Below are 11397 nucleotides of genomic sequence, written 5' to 3'. Positions count from 1 at the left end.
ACCTTTTGTGAGTAGTGTATATACATTTTTTAAACCATTAAACAATGATTTGGCCGCCCCCTTACAGTAACTCTGAGGACCCCGTGTTGAAGATCTCCGTCTTAGACAACAGCACCACTTTGAGCTTGCTATCCCTCTATCAGGTTCATATCTGGATAGGCAGTGGTACTTCTCATCAAAAGGCACATGTAAGTCAATGCACTACAGGCAAACCTTTACCCAAAATAAATAGGTTACCTAATGAGTAGAACATGCAAACGCACACGCATGACTTTATATCAAATCAAATGAAACCTGTAGGGACAAAGTATTTTACTGAATCTTTGAACTTTGGTGGCTCAGTAACAACTTTGGCTAAAAGAATGCTCAAACTTCTCCCCATAAAATCTTTGTCTTAAAAAAGACGAAATAATCAGTTGAGAAACTATTCCCAACTGACCCACCCAAAAAAAGAAAGAAAGAAAACCACACAAAAAAAAAAAAAAAATGTGTTTGTTACTTTAAGGTTTTGGTCTGCTCATCAGTGTCCATCCATACTTGAGTCTGAAAGACAATCTCTTCCTTGTTGAGGTTTCTTAGCAGCTGTGTACAGTATACGGTTTGTCCTGACGGATCATTGGCTACCTCTACATGCACTAACTTGTTAGTTTCAATTACCCTCAAGCTGCATCTCTCTATGGCTCAAAACACCACAACGGTTTGTGTTCATCACCAGCAAAATGGATCAAAGCAGGTCCACGCAGCAGCCCTGCAGCAGTGACGGCCACTGTGACGAACATCTGGACTGAACCGCTCAAGCAGGTCGGACAACTTGGTGAAGGCCAACGTGGCTGAAATGTTGCGTGAACCTACTTTGATCAAAACGTTTCGAGGGTTTTTAATTTGTCACATCATCAGAAAGAGTACCTGATTCCGAGATGTGACAGCTGAGGTCTGTATTAACGGAGTATGCTTTGTGCGTGTAGAGATAGCCTTAGTCCTGCTCATAGTGGCAGTGGAGTCTTGGACTGCACCTGCAGCTGTGTATTTGGATCTGGGGGAGGCGGAGGAGGGCTGCTGCTTCTCTCCGTCTCTGTCGCCAAGCCCTCCTTCCTCTCATCCTCCTTTGTTTCGTCCTCCTTCCTTCCATCCTGCCTCCTCTCGTCCTCCTCAGCTTTCTGCTTCTCCGCCTTGGTCTTGAACCTCAGCCCGTGGCCTGTCAACCAAAAGGTGGCATTGTGTTCATTAAAGCGCACCAGAGCTAAAATGCAACAACGGATCTTTTTATTTGTTATTTTTACTGGTCTGGACCAATAAAAATGCAGGTTTCACCAAGTCAAAATTAAGACCTTTTTAAGACCATTTTTTAAGACCTTTATCTCAACATCAACGAAGCCCTAAATTATTTTTTTCAAGCCAAGTATCGCTAAACTGGCACTTCCCCGCTGCTGAAGAAGAATAAAATCCGTTTTATGTCTGTGGTACAATCCGAAAGAGACTCGCGCCAATAACAAGAAAGCTGATTGGCAGCAATATAAGTTACTTGTTGTATGGTCTCATTTGTAGTCGTAATGCAGCAAATTCTATTTGGATTAGCGAAAGAAAAGAACTACAACCCCACGGGGGGAAAACAATTAGAGGGCAGTAGAGGTAGCGTTGCATGGACGTAGGAAAAATAAGACCCGTTTAAAATGATTTAAGACTTAAAACACAATACGCTAGCGAATTGAAGTCTTTTTTAAAGGCCTACATTTTTGATTTTGAAATGTTAGACTTTTTAAGACCACACAGAAAACCTGGGACTAAATAAACCAAACTACAGGTGTGAAAGAGACCTTAGCTCGACATTAAATGTCAACAGTAAATCGTTAAATCAGCATTAGCAGTGAACTACATGGCGGAATTTTCCTACAGTCCCTAATCTACTAACTAATCACTTCAGCGTGTTGTGCTTTCAATAAAATGTATTTAACAGTAGTGGATGAACTCATATTGATAAGCATTTTTTTCCGGACTTTTTAGATATTCACACAGAATGTATGGATAACTTTGTTGGCAAAAAATGACTTGATGAAGACCCAATCAGATAGATTAGTGATAAAAAATAAAGAGCACAGCACTCAGTCGTTTGCTATGTGTGCATGTACTGACTTGGACAGTCTGCCACCTCCTTGTAGGCCTTCTTCTTACAGCAGCCTCGGCACAGGTTGAAGACACATTTATTTCCCTGCAGAGCAAAACAGACCGTATCAGGTGCTGGGGCTGGCGATCAAACAAACTGCACTGGAAAACGTCTTCCTGAGTCTTTGGGTGAAGTTGATCAAAGCAGAAGGCAACGCATACAGAATGTCGGGCACAGACGCCATTGCAAAGGGATGTCGTCTTCAGTGGAAATCCTTTGAGATATCAACTGTGTTATTGTTTTAATAAAAGTTCATAAGTACAACTTTCAGGATTCAACAATAAGGGTTGCCCGATGGCCCGGGGCAAGTAAAACCCCACGCAGGGTAAGTCAATATAAAAAGCCACTTGCCCGTTCGGGCATCATCGTATCATAAATCGTTCTCTTGCCCCCGCTTTTTGAATTATTTTGGACATTTGACGATCTAAAAAATAAGTCTTTTCTTTGAAGTTTTACATTTTTTTGATGCTTTTGCTAAATGCGGGTTTTCTTTTAGAGGTTTATAAAAAAAAAAAAAAAATTAGTTTAGGGGCCAGTAAAATTTACTTTAACCAAGTACAACTTTTTTTGTAAACCTTAACGTTGAAACCCTGAAGTTGTTTTTTTCCATTGACATTACACGGACATTTCCTCGAAAACACTGACCTTTGGGTTCCCACACTGCTCACATTTGATGTACTTGGCTGTGGAAGGAAAGAAGAGAAAACTGTTGTAGCATTCTTTGCGTGTCAAAGAGGAAGTCGGCAGTTTGAAGTGAAAGTGACGGGTTAAGGCGCCGACACGCCAACCCGATTATCGGCCGTCGGACGTCGTCGGGACAGTCAGGCGAGGTCGGGGACTCGAGTCTGTTCGGTGTGTTCAGTGCCGTCGTCAGTCGGAGGAGCCGTTGGCGTTCATTTTGGCCGATATGACTCAATGACCAATCTGATTGGTGGAGTGCTAGCCCCTGACTAGCGAATCAGTGCACGAGAAAACTGGAGCTGACAACGCCAGTACCTTCTTATTACTAGCCATCGTATTTTCTTCCGTTCTGCGAGTAATGTAACAACGATCCTTCTTGACTACTATCAACACTCTCTGATGAAAACAATGACGACAGCGTGCTCTGTGTTTACAAGGTCCAGAGAGATGTTCCGTCATTTCCGGTTTTCAGTTTTTGGGCGACAACACAGATTAGCGCCCGCCTGCTGTTATGGAGACGTATTACGTCTCGCGCACGCGCAGAACGTACGCTCAAGTCGGCGTCGCTTCGGTGTGTTTCGAGGCACTTTCGGGGGCCGACTGATAAGTCCGAGTGCCTTTTCTGCCGACGGTCGGCCGTCGGGTTGGTGTGTCAGAGCCTTTAGACTCACGTTTCTGCTCGGGACAGAAGTTCTTGTGTGGGTTTCGGGATCTCTTCTTCTGCTTGTTTTTGGAGAGTGTGTCAGCTGATCCATCCGAGTCCTCCAGTGCCCTCTTCTGACACACTGTCTTCTTCACCTCTGAACCATGGCTGTTACCGTTGGCAACCGGCTCCTTTGGCCTGTAAGGCATAGACAGTAAGTAATATTATTGTGTTAGAGAACTTTTCTTCACTGGTGTTAATCAAACCTTAGTTCTTGGATAGTCCAGTGTTCTTTGAATACGATTCCCAGGAAATGCCATCTGTAAATTTAAGAAGTTTCTTTTTCCTGCCTGCTGATGCTCCGCTGCAGCTCACTGTCCAAGAACGTAGACTACTTTGACGTCTACTCTTCAGATGTATGATAATTGTATGAAAGTGTCCCAGTGAAAATAGAGAAAAAAAACAACAAAGGGTGGTGACTCACTCTGGTCTGACGTATGGCTGGCAGATCCAGTGAGGGAACGGCAGGCCGCCCTCCTTTTCCTCCACATCCTTTCCTTTGGCTATCTCCTCCTATACAGACACACACAGAGTACAGCTACTGGTACACCAATTCTCTTTCATCCTGTAAAGGTGTGTGCCCATCGTCAGCGTCATTTCCCCACTTCCCCACCTTGGTCGATCTGAAATAAAGACAGATTCAGCAACTGCACGGCCTATTTCTCGCTTAAAATGTTCTCAGAAAACACGTTTTGGTGAACTATTTTCGGAAAATACGAGGTCGTACTCCGAGCGAGCCGCAATTATGGTCGGTTTTGAAATTCGGTAGCAGCCAGCCCCACGTAACGCGTTCATCCAATCAGCTGCAGCCATCGCTGTTGTAGGAGGGAGTGGACCGTTTTCTTTGCTTGCCAGTGGTCAGTGTGGTGGCAAGCTCACTAGCGTGCAATGCTGGGAAGCAGGGCGATCCCATCCGTGAAAACAACGCGTATATGATATTGGGGGGGGTGTTTTCGTAAAGTGACCGGATGCGCTCGCTGTTTCACTTCCTGCCCGGCAGTCCGAACACCCCCGCGGCTCGCGTGAAAATAGACCTGGGGCGTATTTTTACTGGTGGAATATCAAGCATTGACTTGAATGGCCGTGATTGCTCGCGGGCCCTCGGGAACCGCAGCGCAGACGCGCCTGGTGGAAAATACCGGTAACACTGCCGTTTGCGGTTACCTGGCAGCGCAGCCTCAGCTGTTTGCTGACACCCGCCAAACCCTCGAGGGTCTTCACTTTAGCCAGCTCCTCTCTCAGGTCCTGGTGGATCTGTAGCCTACGCACACGCACGCACACACACACACACACACACACACACACACACACACACACACCTGAGTGTCAAGACTTTGTTCCTTATCAAAAATCTCTAGATTAACATTTGACATCTGACATAATCAGAAATGTTAGATGTGCTCCCAGAATAGTCAGAGTGGACACCCCTACTGATTATTGACTTCATGGGTGTTTCAGCCACACCCATTGCTAACACAGGGCTAAAATTCCATGTGCAAGTAAAATTTGAGCTGGGCTGTGCATTAACTCTCAGCTCAACATGCGCCGTTACAACGTCACTTAAAATAAATAATATATATGTCATATATAACGTAAATATGTTGCAGGGTTGCCAACTCTCATGCATTGACCGTGAGACTCGCACAGTTGGCCCCTTTTTACAGGTTCTCATGACCATTTTCTCACGCAAATAAAAAGACTGAAAATATCGCAGGGCACAGACAGACAAGACAGAGCAGCACAGCACAAACAGCAGCAGCAGTGTAAAACCTGGTCAACCCAGTCGTTATAGTTGTGGTGTGGATTTTTTTTATTTATTGTTCTTGGTGTGGACAGGCCTTTACTGTTTACTGTTGACTCTACGGCCCCTATCAGAGCTGGATTTAGTTACTGCTAATGCTAAGCCGACATTTCCTCCTGCTGGTGAAATATGGGGTGGCTTTTAATGTGAAGCAGCCAGGAACACAATGTGCATTTCACTGAAAACAGATACACCACTTGCTCTTCTGTTGTAGCTGTTCAAGGAGTGTTCGCTGTAGTACTGAACATGCTGTTGCCACAGTAACCATGGGTGGTGCCAAATCAACCAGGAGTGAAATCTTAAGCATTATAACTTTAATGGAAGCATTACATGTTTTTAAGGATGACGATGATGTTATCTAGCTTAGACTAATAGCATGGAGACGGTCGTCTTGTATTCCCGAGAGAGAGAGAGCGAGAGAGAGAGAGCGAGAGAGAGAGAGCGAGAGAGACATACGTGTGGTGCCAGAGCTTGAAGAGGTGGGCTCGTACATAGGACAGAGTGCAGGGGGGATGCCGCTGCACCACCTCCAGATATTCCTCAGCCATCTCCCACACTGGGGGGCTGCATCCTTCAAACAGTGCCGGGTTGTGGAGGTTCCCCTCTTAAAAAAAATAATACCAAGATGAACACAGAAATTAGTTTTAAAACAATGCATCTCCTGAGCATGAATGTACATTATGAATCATCTGTTATCACCGCTGAATTAGAAGACATGCATGGTTAACCTGCACTCATAACTCCCTGCACTCCTGTCTCCTGAATGCAGCGCTCCACATCACTCAGGTGCTGAATGTTGCCATTTGCAAACACTGGAATATTTACTGCCTTCCTGAAAGCAAAAACACACCAAACTGTTATTGAAAATATGTTGTTTTCCAAAATGAGCCAAACATTAAGCACTATTGTTTTTAATAAAGGCAGTAAAGGAGTACTAAATTATTGGTTTGAGACCACTGGAAGAGCTGGTCAAATGTTTACGTTCCAGACTAGATGTACATATACATGTGAAGGCTTAAAAACAGTGGTCTTCACTATTTTTTTCATGAGAGCCACACTGATTGGACAGAGTCAATAGGAGAGCCACTTTTAAGTATCAAAAGCTACGTCCAGTCATAAATAGCATGTCTGCTTATCAGTCTGTCATCCATGAACATACAGTACGCTGCGTTTTTCCATAGGTCTATAGTTGAAGATTTGGCTTCGTTAATCCTTGCTGTAGAGAGCTCAAGCATAACTATGTCTAAAAAATACAGCAACCACTGTTTTATACAAAGTGAGTGGGGGGAGCAGCGCTGAGCTATCACATCAGTGAATATAATTGATGTTTTATTCCAGAACTCATGCACCTGTTCACACTCCCAGACCATGTGCAGGAAAGTTCCAGTTTGTTCAGGTTGGCAGAACGTGCAATAGGGAGTAGGAATGACTTTAGAGACGTATCTCTTCTGAGGAGTCCAATATGTCCTATGGCATATGTTGACGTGGATCTGCTGGTGATTTGGGTTCTTGGAACAGTGGGAAATGTTGTCCCAAACTGTCTCCCAATTAATTACGTTCCCCTCCGGGCTCAGCTCTCGCTCCCATTTCTTTACTATTGGGAGTTCTCCTACAGATACTTGCATCAGTTTAGCAGAAATCCAGGACACTAATCCTCTCGCAGGAGAATCAACTAGCCATTTAATGACTGGGTGCGTCTCGAGACTGTTTCCCCATAGTACTCCATAACATTTTAGGGCTGATCTTAAGCAAAGATAAAGGAAGAAGGATGTCTTAGGGACCTCAAAGCTAGCTCTCAGGTCTTCAAAACTTAACATACCTTCATCGTTGAATAGCTGGTCTAGAGTATAAACACCTCTGTCACTCCACTGGTTATAAACAAAAGGTTTGTTACCAGACATTAAGTGTATGTTGTGCCAAAGTGGGTGTGTTCAAATGCCACTTATTGGTGAAGGGTAGTTGCTCCTCGACCTGTTTAAAGTTGGTCAATGTGTTGGTGATAATAGGGGCCATAGGCTAGCATACACTTTTTTTGGACACACACCTGCAAAGGCAAGGTCTTGCAGTGTTAGACTTCCAGTGAGGTTTTGCTCTATTTCTCTACATGGGAAGCCCTGCCTGTTTTTAATGTTTTATGAAATATCTGTATTGACTACATGATCATATCAACGTATTTTTTTTTACTGCCATACGAGCCACAAATTAAAGCTTGGCGAGCCGCAGGAGGCTGGCAAGCCGCAGGAGGCTGGCAAGCCGCGCAATGAGTAACACTGGCTTAAAACAAGGTGATGGTTGCTCACCGTACTGCCCTGATGTGCTCCCAATTAGCGATACCCGTCATGGCTCCTTTCTGGTCTTTGGTTCTGCCATGCACTGTCAGCAGCTGGGAAGATGAAGCCAAACTTAGGACTTTTTTTTAATCACTTTTTCTAATAAGCATTTATTAGAAGGATAACCCCTTGAGATGAACCATCTCATTTTCGAGGGGGGTCCTTAAGACAATTAAACACAAAATACATTCACACAGCACTCCCAAGCCTGACTCCTCCAACACCAACTGATCCCCCCCCCATAAAAAAAATACAAGTAATAATAATAACAAATTCAACAAAGTTTGCATACATCCCAAATGTGCTGCTATTTACAGTAGATGCACAAACAGGAGCCAACACATTAAGGAGGAGAAAAGTAAGAAACTATGAGAGGGAAAAAAAAGAAAATTTAAAAGAAATCAACAGCTCAACTAATGCTTCCTGAAACCGCATTGAACGCAGCTTTTACACAATTTAAACATTGTGAAGTTAAAAGTGAGCTCCAATCAATCTCTGTTTGGTTAAACATCGATCCCACCTGACATCCGGCTTTCTCCAGCATCTGGGCGTAGCGGACCGTCTTTTCTATCTCCTTGAACACACGGATCTTGCATGTGATGGGCACCGAGAGCTTTTCATTGGCTAACCTGACTGTAAAAACAGAAGGAAATGTTAGGTCAGGGATAAACTGTTGGGATTTGTAATATAATAATGAGTAATTATAACTGCGCTTGAGTCAAGTGGCACTACACCGGTGCAAGAAAATGGACATTTGTTACATTTTGACTGAGATCCTCCGGGAGTCCTAGATTTAGATGAAGGCAGGCTTACCCATTTTCTCCAACAGCTCCCACTCGTCTTGTAAGAAAACGCCATAGTGCCCTTGGAAACAAGCATCAAGACAGGTTAGTTTGTTTCTTTTCACTCGGGCGGCGAGGTTGGCTGGCTTCGGTGTCTTTTCTGACACAATCACTAGGAGTCGCCACAGTCTGAATTTAGGGTTATGTTTCTGTAACTCCTGATTCTCCACTGGGTACGCCTGTGCTGCGTTTACGCCTGCGCCGCTGTTTTGGTCCGTTCTCCGCCACGCGCCATACCACACCGGGAGCGTCTTGCCTGCCCGACTCGCCGATGTTATTGTCTCTACAAGTGCTTTACACAGCAATGGCGTGTTCATTAAGCTCGTATCTACCTTCCACTCCAGGCACTCCCGTAATTTACCTCCATGCCTTCTCTTTTCTGGTGCTGTCCCTATAAAAAAAAAAAAAGATCTGTGATGTCGTATTATGTTTTTCAACCTCCAAGATGAATCTCTCATTGTCCGTGGTGTTGTAAAGGAGACATAGACAATACTGGGGGGGGTCTCACTGTTTTACTTCCTGCCCAGCTGTCAGAACCTTCCGTGGCTCGCGTGAAAATAGACCTGGCGTGTATCTTTAGCGGAGCGGAGAGCCGATTCACGCACGCTTCTGGGACGCGGCACAGCTGGTGGAATATCAAGCATTGACTTGAATGGCAGCGATTGCTCGCGGGGGCCCGTGGCACCTCCGGAATGCAGCGCAGACGCGCCCGGTGGGAAATAGGGGTCCAAACTGTGCATACCTCTCTTAGCGATCATCTGTGGACAGCCCAGGTTAAGGTCGATGGCATCGCAGTGGTCCTGGGCCAGTAGAGCCGCCTGAAGGAACACCTCTGGATCATTGGCACAAAACTGACACACAGGGAACGCAACACTGTGATTTACTGGCATTACATGAGGAAACAATGTTAAAGGTGCTGATGATGGTGATGGAAATTCACATTAGGGCTGCTCGATTATGGAAAAAATAATCACGATTATTGTGGTCAATATTGAAATCACGATTACTCATTGTCCTTTGGAAAGATGAACAGTTTTTTCCTTTCATTCAGAAGAAAAGACAAAATAAGAGTTTACTTGCTAAACAAAATGTGCAAAAAAAATAATCAGTTTTTCTTTTCTTCCATTAAAAGGTGCAGTAAGCGATTGGATCATCAGGAGCCAAAATCCTAATCCCGTTTAAAAAAATTAATTTATTAATTGCACAGCCCTAATTCACAGGATACCTTGTGACAAGCCTGTGAGCACTGCACAAGATCATAAACATGCTGGGAGTGAATGAGCTCGCTTGTGTGGATCCTCACCTGTGTGATGAGAGGTCTGTCCTCTTCACACAGCTCATTGTAGAGGTTCTCTCTCCGGTAGTTGGCGTCACGAACAAATACCTGAGCATGCAGCATGGGGGTGTAGCAGAGCTGAGCGCCGTGCCGCCGGCTCAGCAGGCGCCAGGCAAGCTCACTCTGGTCCACCATGGGCGCCACCACAAAGCGCGCTTCTTTCAGGGTCTTCTTCCAGAACTCAAAGCCCTGGAGCTTGGCCATAACAGTTGACTTCACCAGACCACGAAGGACAAAAAAATCAATAAAGACCCTGTTAATAAAGACCCAAAAAGAAAGTGGTAAGCAGAGCGAAGGAAAAGGAAAGGTTACATGAAATAAGAAAAGTCTGATAGATGCACGCCTGAGTCTTGTTGTAGCACCCAGTACGCAGTTCCACAAATTTTCCTTCTAGCTTTAAGTCAAAGTTTTGAAATTGTGTTGAATTTCAAAACATGACATGTTGGAATGCACCTTTACATGTGCAACCTTTTACTACCCAGGACACGTTTATTTTGATATGGCGTGGTTAGCTTACCTAACATTAGTCTAAAAAAGTATATTTATTGGTATTTAAGTTAGTTTGGTAGTTTCAATCCAGCCGTGAACCAGGGGACTTCGCCCAAGAAGATATCTAAAGTTACTGACCAGTCTAACACTCACTGAAATATATCTTTCATTGAGCAGTTGTTAAGCTAGCTGTCGTTTTCAGACTAAAGAGACATGTTTTCGGACGTCGGCTACTTAAAGCAGAATTCCAATGTGTAGTTTGTGACACTCAAAATGTTGTAGCTTAACTAGCTAGCTGTATGGCAAGTTTAGCCACATCTGCACTTATCTCCTGACGCTAGCGAGAGCAAAGCGGACAACTCCATTTTTTGGTGGTTTCCGTCTTTGACTTTTTCTACCGTCTGCTTAAATAGTTATACGCATTTATCCACAAACTAGCTAGCTAGTTAGTTAGCTGCCTGTGACTGAGCTGTAACGTTACTGTCATTTAGCTAGTGAAAGCTAACAGCAGTCAGTTATTAACTACCGTTAACGTTAGCACATGATGCACCGCCGCAGTAACGTTACAAAACTCTAACGAGTCTGACAGAACAATGATCACCGTTATGTTTCTCTGGCGGCAGCATGCACTGCTGTGCTCGCGTACTAGCTAGCTAACTGTAATTAGCAATATATTATATATATATATATATATATATATATATCTTCATAGTTTGTTGTTTCACCTATAATACTGTGAGAATTCTAGAGTATTCCTGGAGCAGCGCTTTCCAAATGTGTGCAACAGCGTAATAGCACCGGTGGGGAACGTTTCCTGCGTTTCCGGCCTTCTTCTTCTTCTTCTTCTTCTTCTTCTTGGTAAAAATGATGGGGGTCTGTCTACAGCGCTGTGGTGAAGACAGATAGGGTTTGGTTTGGAAAAAGCTAATTCCGACTACTCTACTTAATTCAAAGAAACAATAGAAGCATGTAAAATACATAATTACAATAATCTAAATATCACTTAAAGGTCCCATATGGTGACACTTAAACTTAATGCTGTACCCTTTATATG

At 44.1% G+C, this 11397-nt stretch overlaps 1 protein-coding gene across 1 annotated transcript; it reads right to left on the bottom strand.

Moving 5' to 3' along the window:
* Positions 1–297: 297 nt before the first annotated feature.
* dus1l (dihydrouridine synthase 1-like (S. cerevisiae)) lies at positions 298–11137 on the bottom strand. The gene is made up of 14 exons (XM_078270314.1): positions 11069–11137; positions 9822–10107; positions 9261–9369; positions 8490–8540; positions 8197–8309; positions 7647–7729; positions 6075–6178; positions 5803–5950; positions 4710–4806; positions 3970–4058; positions 3514–3683; positions 2807–2844; positions 2131–2206; positions 298–1195 (listed from the first exon to the last, which is right to left on the bottom strand). Exons 2-14 carry the CDS (start codon positions 10056–10058, stop codon positions 984–986), a joined length of 1527 nt encoding a protein of 508 aa, XP_078126440.1. The 5' UTR covers positions 10059–10107; positions 11069–11137; the 3' UTR covers positions 298–983.
* Between the last annotated feature and the right edge of the window lie 260 nt (positions 11138–11397).

This window comes from Sander vitreus, chromosome 15, assembly GCF_031162955.1.
Source record: "Sander vitreus isolate 19-12246 chromosome 15, sanVit1, whole genome shotgun sequence".
NCBI classification, from domain to species: Eukaryota; Metazoa; Chordata; class Actinopteri; order Perciformes; family Percidae; genus Sander; species Sander vitreus.
Note: the sequence above shows the minus strand (reverse complement) of the source record. Positions and strands in the feature narration are given on the sequence as shown.